The sequence below is a fragment of the Phalacrocorax aristotelis genome, chromosome 6, assembly GCF_949628215.1.
Source record: "Phalacrocorax aristotelis chromosome 6, bGulAri2.1, whole genome shotgun sequence".
Lineage (NCBI taxonomy): Eukaryota > Metazoa > Chordata > Aves > Suliformes > Phalacrocoracidae > Phalacrocorax > Phalacrocorax aristotelis.
The window spans coordinates 57,495,865-57,522,337 of record NC_134281.1 but is presented as its reverse complement, the minus strand read 5'-3'; the positions used below and the strand labels follow the sequence as shown (position 1 = coordinate 57,522,337).

The 26,473-nt window shown below is 42.3% G+C and overlaps 2 protein-coding genes across 3 annotated transcripts in view; both read left to right on the top strand.

Annotated features, from left to right (window-relative positions):
* Positions 1-4,988, top strand: part of HFM1 (helicase for meiosis 1) — a 39,312-nt gene extending 34,324 nt beyond the window's left edge. The window contains 7 exon segments of the mRNA XM_075098106.1: positions 779-861; positions 1,018-1,127; positions 2,249-2,347; positions 2,810-2,870; positions 3,117-3,222; positions 3,625-3,782; positions 4,068-4,988. Coding sequence (XP_074954207.1) covers positions 779-861; positions 1,018-1,127; positions 2,249-2,347; positions 2,810-2,870; positions 3,117-3,222; positions 3,625-3,782; positions 4,068-4,131 — 681 coding nt within the window. The 3' untranslated portion in view covers positions 4,132-4,988.
* A 14,409-nt stretch (positions 4,989-19,397) lies between these two features.
* Positions 19,398-26,473, top strand: part of ZNF644 (zinc finger protein 644) — a 78,215-nt gene continuing 71,139 nt past the window's right edge. The window contains exon 1 of one of the 2 annotated variants that reach the window (XM_075098090.1): positions 19,398-19,485. The gene's annotated coding sequence lies outside the window, so the exon portion shown is untranslated. The remainder of the gene's footprint in view (positions 19,486-26,473) is intronic. The other variant, XM_075098101.1, reaches the window with a different exon arrangement.

Here is a 26,473-nt window from a genome sequence, read left to right as displayed (position 1 = left end):
AGAGAATTTTAGAACTAAATACGAACATTCAGGTTTGTCTTTTCTGTGTGGGATGCAAAAAGCAAAGAAGTACAAAGGTACCAAAGGTCCTGGAATCTTTGAGAGGTTCTGCTGCTGTTTGGAACGCTTCCAGTGATCCACTTCTGTGCACGTACTCTGTTTTGCCTGTCATGGGATTTGATAGATTGTGGTGGGTGAGGTGCAGAGGCATCGTTGGAAGGTACTGTACTGGGACTTGGTTTTGGCAAAATACAACCTGGATGAAAACAAATATGGTGTTCATCAGAGCACTGCTACTAAGGGATCTTTTTGTATTGACAGGGAGATCCACTTGTTTGTCAGAAAACCACCTATGTTAGGTTTTAACCTGTGAAAGACTTCATGGCTTACGTTTTGTCCCTTTGAGTGTAGTACTAAATTAGTTCCTTCTGCAGTAAGAATGGCATTGGAGAGATTGGGGTGTTTTATTTCCTCCTCACAGTTTTGTTTGCTTGCTTGTTTGCGATAGAGAATGATTTAGCCTTTAGCTAATACAGATGAGAGGTAGTGATAAGTAGTCTGACTTTGCCAGGGTACTTAGGTAACTCCACTACAAGCACGTCATTCAAACCTTTTTAACTGATTACATTAGATAAGCAGACATCAGAGAGATTTTACGGATGATCTTTAAAAATTATGCTACTTGAAACAGTATTAATGATGTGATTAAGATTGTTTAAATAACAACGGTTTTCAATACGTTTATATCTTATCAGTTACAACAATCTGCTTTCTTTAGATGCAGATGTTAAATCAAGCTCAAAACGTGGATCTCAAACAATTTGTTTTTACACCTAAATCTTTGTTGCCGGCATTGCCAAGGTACTGATTAATATAAGTAACAAAAAAGAAATCTGTCTTATTTTAGGTAGTATGTTAAGTTGTAACAACTAAAATATGTTTTCTCAAGAAAATTATTTTGCAACTTTCTGCAACCGTTTTACTGACATGTCGCCAATTTCTTTTGTTTTTTAATAGGGCTAGCAACGAACAGTTGTCTTCATCACCTTCAGTGGAACAGGTAGATACTGTTAATAGCTTAGGAGGAGCTCAGAAACAACTTCAACCCTGGAATTTTGGAAGGAGTAGTAAGTTATTGCTAATGTTTGAAATTACTATTTTTGCTGTTTTGATTTGAATATACCTGTAAACTCAAATTTGCTGAAATCACTACAGCAACCACTGTAGCGTTATAAAACACTGAATGTATAGGGAAACGTAAGGGCCTGAATTGGCTTTTTCTGGTATCGGTAAGAATTTCTAATGTAAATCTAATAATCTAAATGTACATTTAAATAGAACGGTAATGAATATATCAAATATATGAAGGTCAAAATCTGTAAGTACTTCCTGAAAGGTAATACTGTAATGTATTTCCGCTGAAGCTGCTTGTCGTACAAGAGGTAATTCACCACTATATCTATACATTTTCTTCTTTTCCCTTTCTGCTGGAAGAAGTTAGTGAAATACGAGCTTTTGTTTGGTAGTTGACAAAATGTGACCGTTCAGTAACTGAGGTCATAACTAGTAACACATCTCTATCTGGAAAAAGATTTCCTCTTTCTGTTTCTCTTCCACGGGAGAGGCCACAGATGTTTTTACGTTTGATGTTAAACGATCAGTCTTCATTGTCAGTATGTAACTATGATGTTCTCCTCACTGTGTGCCTTTTGCCGTTGTATTTGGTGACAGTAGATTGATGTGAGTCAGGTTTTGATTAACCAAATTAATAAGTAGCAACTCCAGTGTCTATATCACACTCAGATGTATAAGAAACACTCTGCTGAAATAAATTGAAACGTTTTTTTAGTTCATACTGCCTTAAGTGTTGGCAGCTATACTGCATAATTTCATTTTTACTTAATATTTTGACAATGGGATTGCAATCCTATTACTTTAAATAAATGTTTCATGTTTTCCTGACATACTAATTTACCTGGTATAGTTGTTATCTAGTCTTAAGACGGAAGACTATTGCATAGCCATATCATCAGTTGCTGGGGGGGGCAGTTAGTGTACAATATGATTGTGTTAAAAGGATAAAGTCGTGGAAGACAGGTGGATATTCCAGTATAGCTATAGTCTATGCTCAAGAACATCTTGAGGCAAATCAAGAGGCAAGAGACAAGGGCATTAAAAAAAGTTAAAGAATCTGAATCTTTAATGCATAACTTGACTGATACAGGTAAAAGCAGATCTTGTTTTTCAGATTATTTGGATGTGGACTTTGAACTGAGAGATGATGTTTGGGATGATATTGATGATGAGAAATTAGTATTTGCTAGCAACTTGGCCAGCAGAGAATTAGGTAAGGTTATTTTAACAAAATTCTTTGTTTCCTACATGCAAATTATTTTCCAGGTTATTATTTTATAATAATTTATTATAGTATACAATGAACAGAACTATATGAAATTTTCTGGTTGATTGACTTGACCGCCAGGTTTATTACTCTTACCTTGAATGGCACCAGTATTGAGACAAATCTAATACAGAAGGGAGAGTTGAGAAAAGTCATAATGAAAATTTGTTGGATGGCCTGCGACTGCATATTTGTTAATTTATCTGACCGCTTATCTCTGCTTATCTTTACCTTAGCCCAAAACCCACAGAAAAAATATTTCAAGTGTTAAGACATTTGAATAATTGTCAAACTATTATTTATCATATTATGTAAAATGTTTACAAGGGGTTTCGGCTATTTTGTGTCTCCATTTTTACAACGTTCATTTTTATATGGAACATGGAAATATCTGCCTTCAAATTCCAGATGAGCATGAGCCACTTTGCCAGTACACAAGAAGCAACACCACGAATGACATTTCAAAAGAGTAAGCATTATATATTTTACTACAACTTATTCAATTAAAAATATTGTCTGTATTTCACATGTGTCTGTATAATTAAATATATAGAAGGTTGTTCACTCAAAAATCAGTGAAATTTCAACTTTAAAAGCTATGAATTGTTGAATAATTTTAAGTGTGGAGGGAAATAAATATAAAAACCGGAACACAAAAGTAAATAATTTTGCACTTCTGTAAAAATACTTACATTATTCAACTTGGTATTTTCAGTTCATGCACGTTACAAGGTGAGACCAATATTCAGAACTCAGTTGTTTCTATGGTTAATAGCACATCAAAAGTGAATTTATCTGTACAGAGTGGAAATATCAATATGGTGAGTAAAAATCTTCTGATAACGGAATCTCCTATAATTAGAGCATTTGATGTGTAAATATATTTACCTTATCTGACTCATGAATCCGTTTGGACATACTGAATTCCTGAACTTTTCTGTGTTGTCCAAACACGCATACATTCTGTGTACAGTGCGATATTCATGATACAAAGAGCCAGTACCTGAATTTACTTGATATAGCATGATTTCAAAACTGTTTACTCTATTTGATTGTGATTCTGCAAGTCATCCAAGTATCTAATTATATGTATCATGTGCTTGTTCTTTGTCAAAAAACATAATATCAATATAAATATCTGTACTATGTACTACAACAGTCTGGCAGTTTCTCTTTTGGTTAGTTATTTTAACCATATACACTTTTTAACATTTATATTGCAGTTCAGTTTTCAAGAAGAAAAGCATTCAAATCCTTCACAAGAGCTGAAAAACACAGTGTGTTCTTCGATCTCAAAAATAATCTCAGACTCTTCTACATTCTCTAGGAAAGAGGATTTTTTTATTTTCACAAAAGAACAGGAAAGAGAAGTGGATCCCAGGTAATAAAAAGTTGTGTATGTTTTTCTGTGGCCTCTGTGTTCCAGTGCTTAGTTCTTCACGGAACACAAGACCTTTAGGCGATGTGTTAATTTATAACATTGATTTTAAAAGGATGAGTTTTCACAATAATAGTAGCAATTAAGTTTTCTTAGAAAGGAAGCGACTTTAAAATTATTTTGCTTTTCTTGGTATCTCTTGACTATACTTTGTATGTTGTTCCTGATTTCATAGGTTTTGATGTACTATACCTAATTTAATTTTTTTGTTTGCTTAATCTTCATTAGATACCTTCTTGATGAAAGCAATGACGTCAAGCCCTTTCTCGGAATATTTGATGGCATTTTATAAAACATGGAAAAAAAAGTTACACTTGTTTTTAGTGAAGCCTTCATATCCAGTTAAAAAAATTTGATTTCTGTTGTATACCTATTTACCAATAGCTGGACTGCTGCACAGAGTAGATAATTAAAAAAACCTGATGTCTAATTTTTTGAATTCTAGGCATATTACCTCAGTTTGAAAAGTGCTTCACTATTTCTTTGACCTTGCTGTTTTCAGGATTACAAATAAAAATACTGGAATGTGTCAAAGGAGAATAGTTCTCAAACTGAGGGGGCTTTTATAGATAAAGTAAAAATCACATAAGGGGAGGTAAGCTGTTTGTTACCTGCCCTGTTCACAGGTACTCTTTAAATGAATGAAAGACTCTTTCCTCAGAAGTTTCTTAATGATTTTTGGGTTTGTCTTTCAGTTTCTCCAAATCTGGATTTTTCATAGCACTGATTCTGTAAAATAATTAGATTTACAAGTAAAAGCAATAGAATGGTAAGTTATTCTAGACTGTATTCCTTTTGATGGTGCTATCAACTCGTTAATAAAAAAGTGCAGCTTCCTTCAAGCAAATGTGTTTCCAGACTCTCAACAAACCAGTTGTAGAATGTTTATAAACAATATCCTGTTTTGCTGTTGACTTTGACACCCGAGGTCATAAAATGGACATTTATGCGCCCCAGTACAGATTTAGGCAACCAAGCGTTGGATTTGGGTATCTTCTTGTAGCTCTAGTGTTTGAACAGTAGACCTTTGCAAGTTCAATAGTTACAAAAATACATTATATTGCCTAAAATCCAAGAGAATGTTAATTTTCACTGTTAATTTTTCAAGATGTGTGGAATTAAATTATTAAAATCACACATGGAACCTTGGCTGTCTGTTCTTGCAACATCATTTGTGGTGTGCCCAAATGCAACACAAAGCTGAGCTTCAAATGCAACCATGTTCTCCTGCAGTACCTGCTTGTATTTTTCTCAGCTGACAACATTTTACGTCACTCCAGTGTTTCCTTGCACTTTTGACTTACTTTCTGGTACAACTCTCTCTCTGTATGAAAGAAAGGCCTAGCACAGGCCGCCTCAGTGCTCACCACTTGATATGTTTTTGACTGTGCAATTTCCAGCAGGCCCAAGCTTATAACTAGCTCGCTTTGCTGTACCTCAAATATTTCATTGCATCTGGAAGTTAGCAGTATAGATGTCTTTTTGTCTCCATTTACACAGCAACACAAAGCTGAGCGTCAAACATGGAAAACAGGAGAGGAAGGAAACAATATTATCTTGTGATTATATCATTTATATAATTTATATAGTCTTGTGATGATACAACTTGCAACTTTCCAAAACCTCACTCATCTGCTGGTTGCTCAGGCCCCACCTGCAAATTAGGCGTGCTTCTGATGGCAGGTGCAGCACGTCTTCCTGCTAGTCTGCACGAAGCTCCTTCTAAAGGTTCTGAACTGAGGTAGCGACTGTAATGGAAGCTGATTGTGCTTAACTCTTCATAAAAGTTAGTAAGATAAGCTTCTACTTATTTCTCTCTGCTAAGGAAGTATCTTTTCAAGATGGTTTTTGGCCACATTTCTACGCTAAAGGTGTATTTCAATTTTTCTGTGAAAAATTTTGGTAGTTTATATAATGTCTAGAAAGTAATTTATGTCATTGCCATTTTTGCTTCTTTTTTTTTTTTTTTTGTATTGTCTAAATATAACCACTTGGTTTTATTTAGTTTATAGGAGCAGGTTTATATTTAAACTATCACTTCAAAGAAAATTATCCTTGCAGGCAGGTATTTTATTTTACTCTTAGCATTCCCCAGTGCAGGGATTCAGTAGTTATTATGGTTTATTCAGGATTCAGGCCGATTAGTTTTCTGATACTGTATTCAAATTTTTCCTTTTAGTTTTTACAAGGCTTTAATTTCCAGTTTGGTCCATAGTCAGAACGCGTGTTAACAAACACGTTTCAGTACTTTCAAGACTATTCAGAGTACTTTGCAGATGGTTCATAGGATCGTTTCCTGTCTCTGTTTTTCACAAGCAATCAGCATCGTGTATCATCCTCGGAAAACTACAAAATTGCGCTATTGCTGCTGACAACATTTCCCAGATTTCAGAATGTAAATCTTTCAGTACTGCACTGTCTTTACAGTAATATTGAGCCTCTGGTGCAAAAACATTTTTCTAGAGATAAGTGCTTTATTTGGCATTGTTGTTTTGCTTCATTATTCGTATTAGCTCTGTGACTCTTTAAATGACTTTCAGAAAACCAATTTGGAAGCACTTATATGCTGAAGTGTTCTCTATCTCAGGAGAAGGAATGACTTTTCATATGGTAGCATTTGTTATTGTTCCATTTTTCAAATCATAATAATTGAAAGATGAGAAGTGATAACCATAGTAGGTCTCTGTGGCAATAATTAATTACAGATAGGCAGTGACTATACTTTGAAACAAATACAGGCAGAAAGAGCAAATTGACTGCAGAATTTTAAAAACCTAGTCAAATCTGAATTATTTTTTTTAATTAAACTTCCAAACGGAGGTAACTCGGAATTATTATGCTACTGCTCAGTTTAGCCCAGCAGTCCTAGTCATGCGCATCCCAGTCACTTCCCAGAGCCGTGTCACGGTAAGATTTAAGAACGCAGATCTTACCTCCTGCCCATCACCATCTTCTGATTTCCATGGAAATCAGATGGCCCTCGGGCAGGAATAGTGGCGTTTCTCCACAGACGCTTTATAAAAATGATTGGGGGACCAAAATCCCAGGTCACGCCCCAGGGTCAGTGTAGACATAGGGTAAATATAGACATAGCTATGAAGAGCTGTCTAATTTTAGTCATTTAACTGAAGCGCCTGATGTGATAAACCTAGTTTACCTGGACTCCCTGTGTGGTCACTAGGAAGAGGCAGATGCTGTGAGAAGGTGATTCAGGCTGTAAGTGGGCTGAATCGCTCTCTGGTGGAACTCGCCAGGCGACCTGCGATGAGAATGACCATATACAGTTAGCCTGGAGAAGCTGGTGTGCTCTAAGTTCACAGCTGGGCTCGCTGGGTGTTGCCTGCCTTGTGCACATGAGACGCCTGCATTCTCTTTTCCACATAAGGATCCAACTTTTCTTAGTTGAATAGTCTTATTTCTTTACAGCAAAAGATGGCCGTGCTCCACTAATGTTGCTGCATGCAGCTTCCTTTCAGGTGCTGCCCAAATGATAACACAGACTAATTAAATTCAACCCAGTGATGTCAAGACAATTTCGCCTAAGCTACTACCAATAGATAAAATACAGACTAAAATACATAAAAACATTGTTAAGTCTGAAAAGATCCTTGTTTTTAATTCCACATAGAGTTGTAACATTAAATGAGAAGCTTGAGTCTGAATCAGTGGGATTGTGTAAGTAATTCTTTGGGGATACAGCAGGCTGCTGCAGACTTTAGTCTGGGGATGATTCTATAAAACTTACATTATAAATATACTGTTTCCCATAATGGAGTAGTGAAAGAAAATTCAGTGTGACAAGAAGTCAGATTTTACTATCTTACTTGTCTGATTCTCCATAATAAAATACATGCTCATACCTGCTTTTAATTTAACTCAACTTCCTTATATGCTTCCTTGTCCTATCACATACGTTGGTTTCAAAATACGAACTGAGGTCAACCGTATCTGTGCCTGACGAAAATGCAGTACACGCTCAGAAACCACGATCTTCAAAAATGGCTAGCAGAAAAATAAATATAGTGTTTAAACATGTTGCCAGGCACGTTTGAGCATAAAGTACGTTTATAGCGTATAGAACACCCTAAATGTATTGTGACATCGTTTTAATTACGTAGACTTTATGTATTTGAAGACTTTAATGGCTTAAACGTTACAGTAATTCTTAAAATAACACCGGCAGTTGTGACAAGTCAGACTCTTGTTATTTGGGTATATTTTTACTTAGCTACAGCTTCACGGAATAGTTACGGGAGGTACAAAAGTTAGTGCTCTTACAGGCAGTCAGCGTAATGGTAAAGAGTGAGCAGAAGTCACCATATGGAACCAATATGCACCTGAAAAATAGTTAAAATCAGTAATTTTGTAGAGCGCAAACGATACCTCTCTAAGGCATCATTATGACAGAATCAGTGGTATCTCTTCTAAAAGAAAGGGGGGGTATCTCGCGTTACCTCTTTGTGTCACCCCTTCTGGTTTTTGTGTAGGAGCGAGAGAGCAATACCGTGCCAATTGTTTTACTGACAGAATCGTTAAATGATATCTACGAAACGAGATCCATGACTGCCTGTGTTTTGGGAGTTTTTCTTCTAGCTCCTTTGCTTAACAAGGAAATAGAAAAGGAGGTACTGGTCAGGGTCAAATTCAGTTCCTGCGGAGGACTAAGAACACAATTAATTTATTGAGGGCTTACATGAGAACAAACTGAGGCACACACAGCGTGCTGATAGTTTGCAGTGATGAAGTTCAGCTTGATAAAAATCAGATAGAAAAAGGGCAGTGGTTTATTGGCCGCCGCTGTTCAGCTGAGATAAGGGCCACCTCGGTTGAACCATGTTTCTGTATTTGTTCTTTAAACCCGTATGAGATAAAACTCTATCTGTCCAAGCCCTCGCTTTTCTCCGAGCTTTGTAACCCTTGGTCCTTGTGTGCTCTTGACAGGTATTACAGAGGGAGTGGGCTGGGGTGAGGACGGTAGGGGCCCTTGGCGCCCTTTTGTCCCCGACTTTCTCTAAGCGGTGCTGATCGCTGTTGCTCCTCCCTGTGGTGGTGAAGCGACGGGAGAAGCTGTGCTACTGTTAACCTGCGGTCCCGCGCTGCGTGGCCTGTCTGTAACGAGAGGTGCCGATCCAGGCAGTTCACACCAGGTAGGGAGACTTGTTTCCCCATTCTCTTTAGTACGCTGCCTGCCAGACTGAAACGCTACGCTTTGGTTACGGTCTTGTGGGATGTGCTGTGAGTGTTCCCGAGTCCGTTGTCCTCCTGTGGTTTTTAAATGGATTGTTTTCACATGCCAGGCCTTGAGGGGCGCATCTGACTGGTAGCGTGTGAAAATGTTACCCATTTTGCAGTAGATTATAGTGGCCAGACATACTTTGTGTAAAGAAGGCATACGTTCTTTCCAATATAATAAAAGTGCCTCGATAAAATAGCAAGGAATTTCTTCCTATGTTTAACATATGCTACATGGAGCTAGCATGTAATGATGCTAGACTGTCCTTTTGATTGATGCTGCATGGCAATTTCTACATTTTAGATAGCTGAGCTTAGGGGAAAATGCAAAACATTTTGTTTGGAAGGCTGTAAGGGTATCTTGTTTATATAAATGAAACAATGTTTCTTTTGTAACTGTGAAACTTCCTATTAAAGGATGCGTGTAACTTTCAAAATAAAAAGACGCTTGGAACTGTAAATGGCTATGATATATTTGCTGCTCCCCCACCCATTTAGAGGCAAAATCTATTTATGAGGCTTTATTAAGTGCAAATAATTCCCATGGCTTCGGCACAGAAGAAACAGCTGCAGAATATAGTCTGATTTGCATATAAATGACATGATTTCTACTCAGAAAAGGATATTGAAAAATACATATTTCTACAGTGAAAACCTGATAGTCACACATATTAAGTTCAGCTTGTGTAACTTTTTTTAAGCTGCTGCATGTTGATACCTGATCACACTTCCAGATTCAGGCTCTGTCGGTTGGGCCCACTATGAAATTGCAACTTGCTTCTTTTGAGCTAATCACAGAAGGTTGGGGTTGGAAGGGGCCTCTGGAGCTCACCCCTCCCCACCCCCTGCTTGAGCAGGCACCCCCAGAGCAGGGGCACAGGGCCGCGTCCAGGCGGGGTGTGAATGTCTCCAGGGAAGGGACCCCACAGCCTCTCTGGGCAGCCTGTGCCCCTGCTCTGGCACCCGCACAGGGAACGTTTTTTTCTTATATTTAAGTGAAACTTCCTGTGTTCCAGCTTCTGCCCATCGCCCCTTGGCCTGTCGCTGGGCACCACTGAAAAGAGTCTAGCGCCTAATTCAGCCATCGTTTGTAGAAATAGATTCCAAAACATTTGTTTCAACAGTTTAAGCACTTAAAATTGCTCGGAGTATTTATCAATACGAGCAGACAACTCCAAACTCGGCACTTTTCTGTATCTTCAGTATTGTGAATTTGTGATGCAAGGGAATTCCTAATGTTTGGGTAAGACAGAAGTAGTTCTGCTAACTTGCTCTACTCACTTTAATAAATGGTAGGATATAATTAAAGCAGACACAAGGAATTTATTTTTACTGTCCCAAATACTTTCCTCGGGCTCTCTTTTCTATTAAAGATAAGTTCATGCTTCTAAAATTTCTGCCTGACATAGGCCATCACTGACCAGCTGAGGCGCTTGGCCAAAACAAACCCCACGCATTTCACAGCTAAAGATACATGTGCCATTTTATCCCAGTCAGTCCAGCTTGCTGCAGAGATTCTCTAAAATATGACGTTTATTTCAGTAGAAGTGTAACTCTAGATGATTTTCATAATGAACAGTCTTCAACCTAGCAATCATCTAATTGCCAAACTCGGCTGTTATGCTATTCGGCATGGCTTCGGCACCAATCCTTGTACAGAGCTTAGGCACCAAGCACAGCCAGGCTCTGCAGGACAGGCCCCTGCTGCTCCCAGGCAAGCCGGCAGGGCTCCCCCAGACCCTTGAGGAATATCCTTGGGACGTCAGCCAGCGTCAGGGAATGCAAACACAGGGTCCCAGTCAACAACGAGCCTCTTCCCTCCCTCACAGTGACTGTGACTTTGCAATGGAGTGTTTACTGACGGGCTCCGGCTGGTTCTTAGGTATGTCCTAACGTAAAGAAAGATGACGGAGAGCCAGGCAGTCAAGGGTTTGGAAGAGACCTGCCAAACGCTGGTTTTCAAATCCCTGCTTGGTAAAGGCCTTGCGGAGCTGAAGTCCATTGCCAGAAGTGATGGGCTCTCTGCTCAGAGGGACTGACTGGCCGCGGTGAGTTGTTGTTAGCCTGAAGCCTCTTGAAGAGAGAGGCTTGATACTGTTTAGTAAAGTTAAATTAGTGCTGCCTAGAAACTTGGATACACAGGTCAGAACTTCCTTTTCAGCAATTTCTTTTGGTTTATAAAGGTGGTTATTTTCTCGGAATGAAAGTGAGCCAGTAGAGTTAATTACTAGGATTCTGATTTTCTTTTTCTGGTTGTGGTCTAATATTTCAGCTGTTGTAGTCCAGACTTGTTTGTTTCCTGCACCCAGTAACCTATCCCAGGGCCCCATTCTTGTGTCTTACATGTTATGCCTAGAGGAGGTTTTTCTGCCCAGCCAGGGATTTCTACTCAAAGAATAGTCACCCAGCAGCTGGATCATTAATGTTTTCAGTATCTCCTCAATTATAAAGATTTTAGGCTCTGAGGTCAGTTGGGTAGTTTCTAAAAATTGTACTGAGAGGCGTAAAAGGAGCACTCACCAAAGCATCAACATGTTATCAAATGATTTCATTTCAAAAGGATGGCAGTAGAAGAGATTAAGGAAGTGTGGGCAATGACATAGATCTGCTTATCTTGCGATATGTCACCGCGATGCGTTTCAGAGACTGGAGGCTTGCTCGGTGAGGAAAATAACCTGTATTAGGAAGATAAGAGGTCCAAGTGGATGTCTCTCCCTCTTCCTCTCTGGGGTGTGATTGTCTCAGCAACCATGTTAGCAGAAGCTTAGGCGCATTCTTAGCTTCTGGGACAGATTTACCGAAACGACAGTGCATACTGAGACTGATAGTAATAACATGGGCGGTGTGCTCTGGGAGAAAATAAAGTTGGCATCTTGGAGTGGTGGAAAACAGCCTCGGATAAGGATGTGGTTCAATACAAATTAGTCTCTGTCCGTGGACTTTATAGCAGCCAATCAGAACTGCCTTTTCAGTCGAGCAGTTAATAATATCTCAGCTCTGTAGCTTAAGGGATACAATTTTCAAAATTATTGTAGTGTGGGACCGATAAATTTCAGCACAAAGAAGGCAGTATTCCATATAATTTATTTTAGATTTCCATCTAGGGTATGTTCTGACACTCCGCATGAAAGTCAAATTGTCCATGTAAAATGGTTTTCAGGTGATAAGTTGACCCCTGGGGTTTTAGTGAAATAATAGATTCAGAATTCTATCTGACTCTCCAATCTATAAAAGCTAGTTATCAGCTGGTTGAAGGATTTGATAAGAAGGAAGGGAAAAAAAAAGAGCTTTTGTATAGTGACATTTTTCTCATTAATGGGGACAATGTTAGAATCACAAACTCCTTCTGGATTTGGTAGTAAATACTCTGCTGACATGTGTTTTGGGAGGTGGTGGTTCTGCATGAGGAGTGTATGCATCTCATCCGCTGCGATATGCATATGGAACAAGGAATATTTCTAATAGACACGTACAGCCCTTCAAAAGAAGGGCGTTTACTGTGCCACCATCTGGCCATCATTTTTAAATGCATTCTATCACCAGAGCCTACCTCTGCAGAAGTTCTGCTGGCGAATGACTGTCATGGTGCCCAGAGAAACACTGGAATAACAACGTAAACATTCTTCCTGGCAGGATTCTTCAGTATTTAAATGTAGCCCAAAATAAATGGTAACCTGAAAAGAGGTGAGGTATTACTTCAAGTCCTTGTCTGAACACTCTTACAGAACCTGCTGTAATTTTTTTTCTAGTTTTGTGTTTTATTTAATTGTACTTTCTTGAGAATACTTTTAGGTAGTTCCCAGCATACCATGTGGCTTCACTGGCAGTTTAAGCAGATTCGAAGTTGGGTAGAGGCTTTGCTGCATTTTGTTTTAGTAGATGGGTGTACCTGCATGTACATGCGTATGAAATGCAGCACTAGTAAGCAACTGGGGGAAAGGTGACAGTAGGATGGGACTACTCCTAGTGACAGTAGAAGAAGCTTTCCTAATAAAATGCTAAAAGGATGTTTATATTTAGTGCAGTTGAGTGTCCCTTTGAATTTTGAGCCAAGAAAATACCTCCTGCTTTCTAAAAACAACCCTGCTCAAGAAAGCTTTACTTTTCTGCAGTCTGTTTAAACAAAAAGGATAGTCTCAAAGAAAAACCCAAGTCCCTCTTCAGTTGTTCCTCATGTTAACTGCTGTCCTGCATTTTCCCTGCTTGTGTCTGCGATGAACATTTACTTCACTGCAGAAGCACTGCCTATTATACCCTGTTGCTGGGACTTTCGCAGGACACGAAGGCAGCTGCAGGAGGGCACCGGATTGCCTCCTGCATTCTGGGTTACTGGCGGAAGAGGCTGGTGTCTCCTCCTCTGAGATGAATTGAGCAGTGCCCAGGGGTGGGGACATCTGGCACTCCTGAGTTGGGTAGAGAAGGGAAATGCAGCGAGCCAAGATCTGGTAGGTGGTGTCATGGGGGAGCTGGGATTTTGCTTGCGGGACAGAACCAAACTTTAGAAGTGACAGGAGAAAGGAGAGTTCCCTCCTAGAGCAGGCTGAGCGGTGTCTGGTGCTCTGTGAGCCATTTGGAAAGTTTCAGATTGGAATTAAGACTGGAAAGATTTACCCTGCAGTGACACAACAGGGAGATTAATTTTCAAGCTTTTCTATTTAATCTAGCTCTCCAACAGATCAGAATTCTCATGATTTAAAGAATAACTCTGTCATGCCATTTTAATAATACCTACTCTTAGAAATCTGGATTCTCTGGGTGCACTTATCAGAAGGAAAAGCTTCTACCTAAAGGCAATTGCTAATTCAGAGTCCCTGGGGATAGGGTCAAAAAGAGCTAACTACACTTAAACCTTGCCGCCTTCTGGTTTTGGTTGGTTGGTTTTAGCTTTACAGAGATAATTTGGCTGCTGGTCCTGCAAGTGGGTGAGCTGTAACAGATGTGGGACGGGCCTATTCTCTCACTTGAGTGAACTCCTGCTCACTCAGGTATGTATGAGCTCTACTGGGGTCTGCTGGAATGCACTCAGAAGCAAAGTGTCTGGGCAGATTTGAGGACCAGAAGAGTTTATAAGTAACTCTAACTTCTGCTACTGACTGGATTTAATCTGCATTAACGCTTTCCAAAGTAGCTATATATTCTCCTTTCAGTTGTTTGTCACTCTGAGGCTGATTTTAAAACGTGTCATCCAATTTCAAGGTTTCAGGTGTTAGCACTGAAATATTTACCTATCCATTGAGGTAATTATCAAAACATTTATATTTGTGGCCCCAGTTAATTGTAGGCCACACCTTTTGATTACTTGAAGCCCTGTGAGAAAGTGCTTCTTTTCCTTTCCTGGGATGGGATGATGTACAGAAGGAAGTAAAGTACTTTATCGGTATTCCTCCATACCCACTACATATTCTGGAAGTGCTAGGCTGAGACAGTGTCAGGTGCTGTAGCTGCATAAGTATTCACTGAAAAACCTGTGCCTGCAGCCATAGGTAGAGCTGGTGTCAGAGATGGAAAGATCATGATACAGGCCTGCAAGGAGATTCAGAGGGCTCTGGATCGGGGAAGGCACACAGAGCAGCCACGCGTCCAGCGTCAGCCTCCCCAGAGCAGCTTGCCCCGGGACAAGGACAACAATCCATTCCCCCAGGAGGGTAAGGTTACTACGGAAGCCTCTTGTAGACGTGTGTTTATCAGAAAGTCCATCCCATAACTTTTAATGTGGGAGTGGGGCATCTGGCCTAACACTTTTAATTCAATTCATCTTGTAACTAAAAAAGAACAGGAGGAAAAAGTACCAGACAAAATATCGCTTCCTTCAGAGGCCGAGCTTTAGAAATCATTTGTTGCTTACACAAGGCACTGAGGCTGCTGCAGCAATGTAGACATGTTCAGTCAGGGACATTCTTCATCTTCATCGCCTGTATTTTGGCCTGTCTTTCCTATGGACAAACTTCATGCAGATGCCAGGTTTTCTACTGCTAGACAGGGTTGTGCTGACTGGCCAGATGTTTTTGGAAGTTGGTATGACTGGCATGTGCTTGTTGAAGATACAGGAACCTAACCAGTAATGAAAGCACTCACTGAGAGTGTAATTCTGTGTTTCAGCATGTTCTGGCAGAAAAGCTTTTTGATTCTGCTGGCTGCTGAGCTCCGCTTCTGCCCTGTGCCACGCAGTTGTTCTGTAGGGTTGTTGTGTGAAATTAGTTAAAACAAATGTGTGAGTAATCTCCACATGCCATACCCAGCTTTTGAGAAGCTTGTCTCATGTCTTTTGGCAATGCTGTTCTTGCTAGAAAAAAGTGCATGCAGCAAAGAACAAGGCGGACTAAAATGTTATCTTTCACTTACATTTTGCTCATCCTTAAATTGGAAAATGGCCTTTATTTCATGTATATGACAAGTGAACTACATAACATTAATAAAACAGAGATCCTAAATCCTGCTTAGAATTGCCGTTGGCAGCTATTAATGTCTTTTCAATTGTATATTTGTAGCTTAGCAACAACTAACCAAGATGTAGTTTGGCTTGTTAGCTTTAGAGGAGGTTGAAAGTGCTTGGGATGCTCCAGGATTTCACCCCAGCTTCACAGCCTTCCACACTGCCTTGAAACTGTGCTGGGTTTTGTGTCTCTAGCGAAAGAGCTGAAAAAGGAGCAGCATTAAATTTACATTTCCAGTCACTGTGCGGATGGAATGGGAAATGAGCTCTTTGCCACCAAGTGGAATGGGTAATATGATTTCAAGTGCTGGCTAACATCTGTAAACATCTGTGCCTTTCCACAGACTCTGACAAGAGATTTCAGAACATATTTATTTAAAAAGGTCACTGAGGAATACAACCCCCAGGATGCACCGCACGCTAAGTGTTTTAATATGGCTTTCACACTGGCCTCATATTGGGCATTTCCCCTTCATAATTACGCTGACAATCGCCGGCCTGGGGCACACCGAGGTATCGCCCATCTGCCTTGCAAAAACCCTGCGCCGAAACGAGCCGTCATCGATCACGGCGAGGCGGCGCCGTTCCCTCCCCGCACACAAACCCCGCTCGCTGCGCTCGGGCTCCGGGCCCGGGAGGGGTGTGTTTCGCGGCTCGTTACCCGCCGCTCTGGCCGGGCCGGCGGCGCGGCCTCCCCCGGCCCTGTCCCTGTCCCTGTCCCGTCCCCGGGGCCGGTGCGGCCCTGGCGGAGGCCGCTGCGCTGCCGCGGGGCCCTCCCGCTCTCGCCCGGCCGTCGCTATGGAGACGGGCGGGCCCGGCCCCGGGGCGGGGCGGCAGCCATTTTCCCCGCTGCCCGGGGCGGGCTGTGTGCCGCCCTCCCGCTGCGGGGTTAAATTAGCCCGTGGCCCCGCCAGTTACTGCTCTCTCCACTTTAGTGTTAGTCGCACGGGGTGCGAGGTGTGTTTGAGGTATTGCAAAGCTTATGTTGTAACCGAACCATGGTTATGTTACCGTTTGTATTTCTCCAAAGACCTCTCACATCACTGCAGTGCAGGACAGCAGAGCTCTCGGTGGCAAGGGGACCCTGGGCTGCCACCACTGCCTCCCTGGCCTCTGAGGGACCTGCTGGCTGGGCACACAGCTGGCCTTAGGCAGGTTTTTCTGGACTTAAGTGGCCCTAAATACTGAAAAAGATGACATCCCAACAATTCAGTTGCAGAAGTTTGTGAGAGGTGAGCTGGGAATCAGTGAATGCTGGTGGCTTGTTCACCTGAGGTGGCTTTTAGCCCATCTGATGTGTTCAGCAACTGCTGCCAAAGTCGGGCGTAGTGCTGGGGTCTCTTGTACAAAAACACAATTTAAAAGCAAAGGTGCTGACTTTACCACTGGCACAAGCTCTAATTTTAAGTGGGGAAAAGCCTAAGTAGCAAGATGGCCACTTACTGAGGGCTTGAAATGTTTTAAAGAAAATGGATTCAATCATTAAGCAGGGGACTGACGTGCTGCAGAGGGAAGGTTAACATACCATCCTCTCAGGATTTTTCCAGACGAGGGAGTCGTGTGACCCACCTCGAGCTGGAGTTCCCCGATGACCCCTTTGCTTTGTCACTCTCACCGATCGGGTGCAAACTGAGCCAGCCAGGAGGGCAGGGCCACCATTTTGTCACCTCCTTTTCCAGCTGCTGCATTACACTCACTGCTGCTGCATAGAGCTGTCTTCATGTGTGTTTCCTCGCTGCGCAAAACCCATCTGTGTGCTTGCCAGCTGATCATCTTTTATCATGTGGAAAAGCAGAGAAGGAAGAGCGGCTTTTCTTTAATGCAGAAATAGGTTATGGGATTTTTTTTTTTTTTTTTTTTTTGGTCTCAGAATATATCTCCTGAAAAGGAAACTGCATGCCCAAAGCAGCTGTTGGGCTGACCTCCTTCCCTACACGTGCAGTCCCAGTTGTGTGCTGGTGGGGGGAAGGGAGAAGTGGTAAGACTCTGCTCTGCTCTGTGCCGTCCTGACCTTGCTGCATTTGGCTCTGCAGCTGCGGGCCAAGTGGCCGGTGGTGACTCTCAGCCTGGGGAAGTCTTGGGTGTACCTACGGTTGTAGGGGGGCTGCTCACAGACCCTTTCCTACAGGAGAGCTGTGTCAGCACGTGGACTGGTATCTATCTTCACATTCCCTTTCAGAGTTCATAAGATGTTAACTTTGGGAAGGGAAGTCCCCCTTGTGTATTTATGTCAGTGATTTGGGGTTTTAAACTATTCATGCATGAAAAATGACTGTAGGAACTGTACACTCCCATGTGTGAATAATGACTACATGGGAACACAGATTACAGCAGTTTTGCACTGAGACTGTTGCAGTTTACATGCTCTCTTTGGGAACGTTATGAAATGTTTTTAAATGCCGGTGCATGTTAATGCATTGATTTCAATCAGTCTTTTTTTGTCCCTTTTGGATTTCTTCAACTTAACAGCTAGCGTGTCTCATGTTTGCTCTAAGATATGCTTAGCAAATTAGGCAAATTAAAAAATGCATGTAAAAATATGGTGCTATGCACATGTATCAGGTTTGTTATTTATTAATAGAGTCCAATTTCCATACGATAGCCTTTTACTTTAGCTCAATGGTTAGTTTATGCCAATTACATGTAGTTTAACAGCTTTGAAATGTGTTTTTGCTTTTCTTATGCATAAAGACATGGATTCTGTTTCAGGTTTTAATTAAACACTACACTGACTTTAAAGATTCTATTGTCCTTTTCATTTAAACAGGATTTTTGTTAGATCTTTAACAAGACCTCAGTGGGGTAATAAATCTAAGCAATTGTCCTTATTAGGAGTAGATTATCCTCAAGAGAGGGAAAGTCACAGAAGTAACTAAAACCATTTGTAGAGACTGAACTAAGGCTTTTTCTTCCTAAACATTAAACAGACTTGCGAATGACTTGCTTGGGCGCTCAAATTAAATTAAATGGTGTTTTGTTTATTTTTCACATTTTCAGTGTAGGCTATTTGCATTTACTTAAACTTTTGAGTTTCATTGAGCAGAATTCACTCCTGGGCAAGGATCCTTCCTTGCAGTATACCAGCTGTAAACGAAACTCAGTATATCCTGCAATTTCTTTTGTTAATAACCCTTGCAACACTTGTAATTTATGGGACCCACTGACCTAATGAGTGTATTTTCAATTCATCATATTTAGCACAGTAGATGAGTCCTGGCTGAAGAATTAGTCTTGTGTTTGTCCCACGCCCCAGCCAAGTAGAAGAACTGCAGAGTACGTGGCAGTATGCAGCTTGTCCAAAGATCTCAGATGCTGGACTAAAAACACTAGTTCTTAGTCAGAGAAAACTTGCCACAAAACCAAGAGTTCTGCCTAAGTCTGGCCTTCAGGTTTTTCCATACTGCTAGGAGATAAAAGGGGATTTGACTCTAATGGTTCTTTTTTTTGCAGGTGTTTGCTTCAATTGAGTGTATTCTCCATTCGGTAGGTGCTCAGGCCTTGTTTTGTTCCCGGTTTTAATCATAGGCTGGCTTCTGATGGGACGTGGCCTACTTTACACACACAGTCAAATCCTTAATTCCTGCTGTAAATTTAATTCCCAACTTTATACAGTGTAGTGCAATTTTTTTAAGCATCCAGTTATTTGGAAGCTCCATTTTGTGGTGCCAGGTTCAAGACGCTCATTTCTAGGACTTGGCTCTACCCAGAAACCAACAGGCAAAGGCAGAGATGTTGCTCAGGGACATCCTCACAGTAAGACGTGTTGAGAGACAGGCGGGTTTTTTTTCACTGGCTTCAGTTCCTGCGCTGACTGAGCTGCTGCCCTCTGCAGAGCACGCTGCAGGAAGCTGGACTCCAGGGACACAGCTGCACGTGACCCACCCACGTCCGCCTCCACCGGGAAGGAGCCCACAGCCCTGCTCAGCAGATGAAGACAAGCCCTTCTTGGTTGTTGCAGCTGCACCAGCTCTCAGCCACCAGGTATTTAATGTCTTGAAGCTCTCCTGTCCGTGGGCTCCTCTGTCCCTGTCCGGCAGGCTGGCGTCTCTGTAGAGCCAAGTACTGTCAGCCTCCAGTCTGCTTGTGCTCCCCACATGGTACTCTGCTGTGCTTCTCCCTTAAGAGACTTCACCTCAACCCTTCTTGTCTTCTCAGTGACACTGTAGTGGTGCTGTGGGGCAGAACAAATTATAGTAGAGGAACATAGCTCATAAGTTTGAGTTTCTAATTAGACATTTATTGCATATTCTAGGCAAAATTGCAGATTTTGAGCCCTCATCTCCTGCTTTACATATCACTGGCAAAGATTTTGGCATGGAAAGTCACAGAGGGAGGTGGAAAATCTGGTGCGAACTGAGATAATGTAGTTCTTCACCATCATGGCTTCTCTGGGCCCTGATAAGAAACTTAGAAAAATAGGAGGTGCTGACAGCAGATAAGTCACCTGGTTGCTGCTCTGCTTTTGGCATAAAGCCAGGGAAAGGCCGGGGGGAGGAAATGCACACCCTGGCTTTTAGGCTCGGATTGCAACTCTTCTCCCAGGGCAGTGCACATTCATAGAGTGGCAAACCTAGGCCGAGTCCTGCTGCTGATTTAACTTTTGATATGACTCAGTGCACAATATTATGAAGTGGCTAAGAATGCTCAGCTTCTGGGACAGATTCTGGGGAAATTAAGAGATTCTCCGTCCTGTATTGTGTAACAATTCAACCCGATTTAGGCAATGCTGGATCTCAGACAAAATCCACGGGGCATAGTTTTGCTCCGGATTCTCATCAGGATGTGGGATTTTCCCTCTGTTTTCTCCAGCAGCAGGGCCAGGAGCTAATCTGTTCTTGGCTCTGCAAGCTGAGATCAAGAGGGCCCGGCTCTGCACCTTGCCAAGAGATATGTCTTGCCTCTTCCTTCTTCTTTCCTCCCGTTTCTGGGGACGTGTGCTGTAGTCATAGGCTCTGTGCCTGCAGTATGGAGGTGACTGTGTATACAAGAAATGCAGGGCTAGCTAAATGGACTTCAGCTGCTTGCTGATGTGCATGATCTGCCAATTTAAAGGATCCCTTCTTGCCTTGCACTCTGAAGGAATGTGCGTTGCTTTCCAATGCCGAGTATATACCACAGCATCAGATGCGCCTCGATGCTCTTTGCACATCGGCTGTGCGGTGAGCCAGCAGCGTTCTCCCCTGCTCACAGCGACCTCCCTGGAGGGGGAGCGGGCTGCTCAGAAGGTCGGGGTGGGGGTGGGGGGTGTACCTGTGCATGGCAGGCGTGAAAAGCTGCCCTCTTTCTGCCCTGAGGCACAAACCTGCTTTCACTCTGTGAAGCAGAGCAGAAAAGCTGGGGTCCAACAGTGGGTAGGTGTCCCTGAGCGTCTGCAGGATGAAAGGTGGTGTGTGGTTATAAGAGATCCAGTTTGCTTCTTGACATGAGTAGGTGAGGTTTGGGTGGGAAAGTAATGGGAATACTAAATGATTGCTGCTAACACTTACTAAGATGACAGCAAATCTCCTCTATATTAATGTTCAACTTTTGAGACTAGATTGAATCTTGCTTTATTAAAGAAGGTAGGAAGCCTAGAAGTAGCTCTTTAATCTTCAACTGGAAAATACAATTTTGAAATCCATTATCTTAGGAATGCAATAATCAAACAGTAATAACTGATGTTAAACCTACTTTGAATGTTATTTAAAGTGCTTCTCAGATGGCAACAAAAGGTGGTAGGATGGTGGCAGGTTCACCTGGACATCTGCTTTGCTTATGCTGTTGCTCACACGAGGAAGGGGGGTTGATCAGCATGCATTTTCTGGCTATATGATTGTTTGAGAGCTATCAAAGGCTACAAAGCCATTATGTGATTCATAAATACTTCCATTTGCTATTTGTTCCAACAAAAGGCTGTTGAACTATATCAGTATTATTTTATAAGCACAGCTGTGCCCCAAGGACTTCACCAGGATGGGTACACAGCATCCCACATCTTCAGGAATCTTCAGCATTAAAGAGAAAGGACCTGTTAGTCAGTCTTTCCGCCTTACATCTGCAGCGTTCCCCTTGGTGGATTTGTGATCTCCCCTGGTCAGTCTGCACCTGATACCGTGTATGCATGTGTCTTTTTCCCCACACTGTAATGCTCTCCTGTTTTTCCCAAATGTTGTCACATTTCCTTTCTCTTTCCCGTGTTTTTCATCTCTCTTTGCCCATTTGTATAACACATCTGCTCTCTCTGTTGTTTTCAGCTTCTAATTGAATACCACCGGTGAATTTCTCAGTCTCTCTGCAGATCATTAAAAAGAGGCTACCTGGGACTGCTTGTAAAAGAAAACGCTGCATTCCCAAGATAGGTTAGAGTGGTGTGTGTCAGTACTCTTTGTTTTGGAACGGTTAGCTTTGTTCGTTCTTTAACAGATGCAAAATGATCTCTGGATCTCTTCTTTGCCACTTTAGTGTGAGAATACAAGGAACACAAATTCAAATGTTGTAGGACTTGAAAGGACTTGTGCAGCCCTAGGGAGAGGGCAATTTGCCATGTAAGCAAAACAAAAAACCAAATGAACAAAATCTCAGCCCAGCCACAAAACCAGTCTGTCTGTCCCCAGCCTGTGGGCAGGTGAGGGAAGCCCTTTCCACCTTCCCGCTCTCTGTACAGTCTATTTCAACCCACCATCGTGCTCAGTGGCCGGAGAGTTGGCAGAAAATGGATGCGTGCCCGAAATACCATCACATAGTGCAAGGCCGAGCTGGCGTGCCTGTGGTGTAAGGTGAGAGGGGTTCTGCTCTTTGTTGCCGTTTTGGTGCTGCTCCTGCGAGAAGCTGGGGGTCACGTGGTTGCTTTAATCCAGCAAAAATCTCTGCGGCTGATGCTGCCAAAAGGAGCATTTGTGTGCTGTGGCGGGTGGCGGAGTTGGATGAGGGAACAAATCCAATGGCGAGCTACCGCGTTGCCTCATCGGGTGGGCCTGAATGCTGGTATTGACACAAAGGAGGGGGTTGTTGGGGCCGGAAGGGAAGATTGGCTCACGCAGACTGAGCAGTGTCACCACAGGGTCAGTGGAGATGGAGGCTTCTGGTGCAAGAGTCTCTCCCCGGTGCCTGGTTTTAGGATGCGGATGACACTGCTGTGCCTGTGAGGGCTGCGCAAGTCAGGTGATGCCCTGGGTAAATCTGTGCCCAGGCGTTAAAGCAGCATTGAACCGATAGGCCCATCCCTTCATTTTGCTTGTGCTCCCTGCTGGAGTTTTTTCATGAGGAGAGCTCTCATTCTCAGCCCTGTGTTAGGCCAGGGAGATGGTCTTGTAGCTGCGCCTCTGACTGGGTTAAAGGATGGCCTTGGCTAACAGCAGGATTTCTGAAAGCACCCTGCTGGCTGCATCCCCTGGCACTGACTCCCTGCGACCTTGGTCCTCCTCCGCTACACTGCCCAGATGGTAGTTTTAACACTTTGTTACCTAAAATTCAGGCAGTGTCCAAGCCACACTGCAGTAAATAAACCAGTAGCCCTTTTGTACAGTCACATCCTTCATGTTGCCCTTGCTACTGGTGTTAATAATGTTGTGTGCAACTCCCCAAGCACAGAGTGGGAATTAGGGAGTGTAAAGTGTGCCTCGGGGCTGGTAGCAGCAGTGAGTGGTTGAGGCTGGATATAATACCCACTGGTGCTGGATGAACTCGCTGTCAGGTAACTCTATACAGATAATGTTTAGCCTCGGTCAACAGCGGGGTTGTAAACTGAAACAAATAGCTCAATCCTGATTACTTTTTCTAGAGGGGATGATGCTGAAGGAAATGGTATTAAAAATTTACCTTGCAATGAGCTCAAGGCTTTTTACCAACCACTTAGAACTTTAAAACATCTGATATCAACAAAAGAACCTATTTAAAATAATGGTAAACTGCCATCTGCTGGTAAAAAAGTAATGCACGTAATGAACAAGCAGACTTTTGAAGTGATAAACAATTCTTTTGTATTTGACATACTACAGTCAAATATATACATGCCATGGAAGCTGCATATATTTATTTTACTGTTTTTCATCTCCATTTGCATTTTCATATAGAATATGCTAAACAGATGCCTATAACATAACTAACTTTAATGACAAGCGCAGAAAACCAAAGACAATAAGAATAAAGAATGAGGACTAATAAAAGCAGATGAGCGATCAGGATGGTGACAGCCTCCAAATGTGTCCTATTTACATTGCTAATAATGAATCACAAGCACTTCCTTTTTTGATCCCCCCCATAGACCCTCCCACATGACCAGAATTCTAGCGCAGAGAAACATTTCCTGGCTTCTTCAATTTGATTTTTGTGTGTGTGTGGTTCCTTAGTCAAGCTTGTAAATAGGAACTGGGTCTTTAATTGTTCCTGATTTAAGTAGGGCATCTGTGCCAATACACAAATCTCTTGTCTTCTTGCAAGTCAGGTCAGCTATTGAAAGGATATGGAAAATACTTACTACACAAATATGACCAGAGAAAATAATTTAACAAAGGACCACTCCCAAATTATATGGTGTTACACAACCAGTTTCCATAAATCACAAGTATGAGTGCACTACAGGGGCGAGACTATCAGATTTCTTGTTTGTATAGTGCTTACCAAGTAGGTGTGCTGAGCATGACTGGGTCCCTAAGGTGCTGCTGCACTATAAATAGAGGTATTAGCGTGAATTACCTCCAGTGCAAACACCAGGCCACTTGCCTTTTTCATATGCATGCAATTTTCTTTTATGGTTGTGGTTATTCCAAACATAGCCTATTGTTTTAGCAAACTGATCTTGTCATAGGAAATGTTTGAAAACGGGCAAAGAAAAAATAGGTCAGTTCTTCTTTTGAAATCAGAGAGAAGTGTGTATTTGTAATATTTCCCAGGTTTATTTCCTTGGAGCAGGTTTGGCAGGTATGAGAGGAAGTTAAAGATTTATTTTCGGTGCTATGTACCAGATGTCATACCTGCTCTTCGGAGACAGTTGCTTTTATCTCCAGCAGTACCTGCTCTAGTAGCAATGAAAAAAAGTGACTTGAATCCCATTTAAAGCATGTAGTGTGCGCTGTTTGCATGCCACTAAAGGAGAGGGAAGGCTTGTTTGGGAGACTCCAGGTAGAGTCTTTATGCGTCATCATAAAGCAAACATGTTTGCATCCCTCTCAGCAGTGTTTTTGCCTCTTTGAAGAAGCGATGAATTAATGTCCCCAAATCCAGGGCTTGAGACCCCAGCACAGGCTGAACGTCTATAAAGACGTCCAGTTTGAAGTGCCGTTCTATTTATGGGATCTCCACACGTGGCTCATTTTGTAGCATCCAGGTGGTTCTTTGTAAAGGGCCATTTCTGGAGAATCTGGTGCTGTGTTTACTCCATTCACAGTGGTCTTAATCAAACGCTGCTCAGTGTCTTGCCCGATGAGGTCCTGCTTGGTGGCAGAGGCACGTTGAAGATATAGGGCCAAAGCCTCAGCTCAGGAAAACACTACAGCACTTTTTGGCTTGTAATCTGTGGAGAATCTAGCCTGTTGTGTGTGGTCACAGGGGCACATACACCCTGCTCTGGGCCCTGTTTCCTGAAATGCTCCAATAGCAGCACAACGTGATCAAAGGGAAACAGAGCCAGGGGAACAGCGGTGCCCATGGATACCTGTTAACAGGCGGGAGCTGAAGCACACATTGCCATCAAAGACACTACTGACTTCTGCTTTGCTCTGCAGAGCTTCGATCTCCCTGCTAACGGGACTCTGCCTTCCAGCTGAAGTGTGACTGACGGTTGAAATAACAGTCCCGGTTTATTCCAGGTATGCTGCTGACCTGCATGACCTATAGGAAGGATAAGGTAAAGGCAATCAAAGCAGCACACTCCTGTAGCCTCTAAGGGCTATAAAAATGGAAACATGGGAAACAAGCTAGTAGATATGTGAAGGAAAGAAATGAGGATGGGGGTCCACCATTCCCTGCTAATAGGCTAAATCAGGAGTTCAGTGGGACTGAGATTTGACCCAAAAAGAGAAAGGAGCTGAATAAGAAATGATCAAAAGATAGAGCTTGTATTTCCTTCATGTTATGCTAGAATCGCTCTGTTCAAAAAGTCTCCCGACCCATGGAGAGCTGGGGCGGGCAGAGGTGAAGAGGTGGGTTATGGTGATGGGAGGGTATTGTCATTACACAAATTGGAACAGTTCAGGTCTGTTTAACTGTTTAATGCCATATCCCATTGGTCTTTTTCTGAGCTTACTTTGCTGTGGGATGAGGGAAACTGTGCTGACAGCACAACTGGTTGTTTGGCTGTTTGCTTTCTCTGTGCTTCCAGAAAATTAAACACTGTGTCCTGTCTGTGCTATGTTCAGGGTTTGGCAAAGGGCTTTTGATGGGTTTGCCATCCTTTTGGCCAACACCTAATCCTGTTTCCTTTTCATACTATCCCTCCTGTACTAAAATTGAGTGGTCAGGCTAAGTAAGAATAAAGCTATTAGCGGTTTACTGAGGAGCAGGAGTATCATTAGTCAGTGGCCAGTTTCTAGCAAAGCGTAGTTCTCAAGATTAATTGAGATCCTTGTCTTTGCATGGTGGACTCAGAAGTGATACCTAACAGTTAAGTGCTGTTCAGAAGGCAATAAAACATTCACTTTAAAAATCAAGAAGCATGAAACAGATACTATTTCACTGGCACAGAGAAGGGGGGGATGCTAAAACAATCATGTAATGGCTGCATAGTTAGTTTCTGTGAATACAGTGACATCTGGAGAAGTCTGGTATTCATTTTAAATAAACAACAAAATAAGACTCATGCTATATGCTTGTCAAAGCCAGGCATAGTGATCAGCTAATATGCTTATCAGTCAGGCAGCATGTATGGAGATATTCTGCTTTCAGACTGTCTGCTGACTGGAATTGGGCCCACGAAGAAGCCAGGTGATTAATCTGCAGGGGTTTATTTTTTCTGAACTGTTAATGTCCTCTGTTTCAGAGCAACAGCCCATGG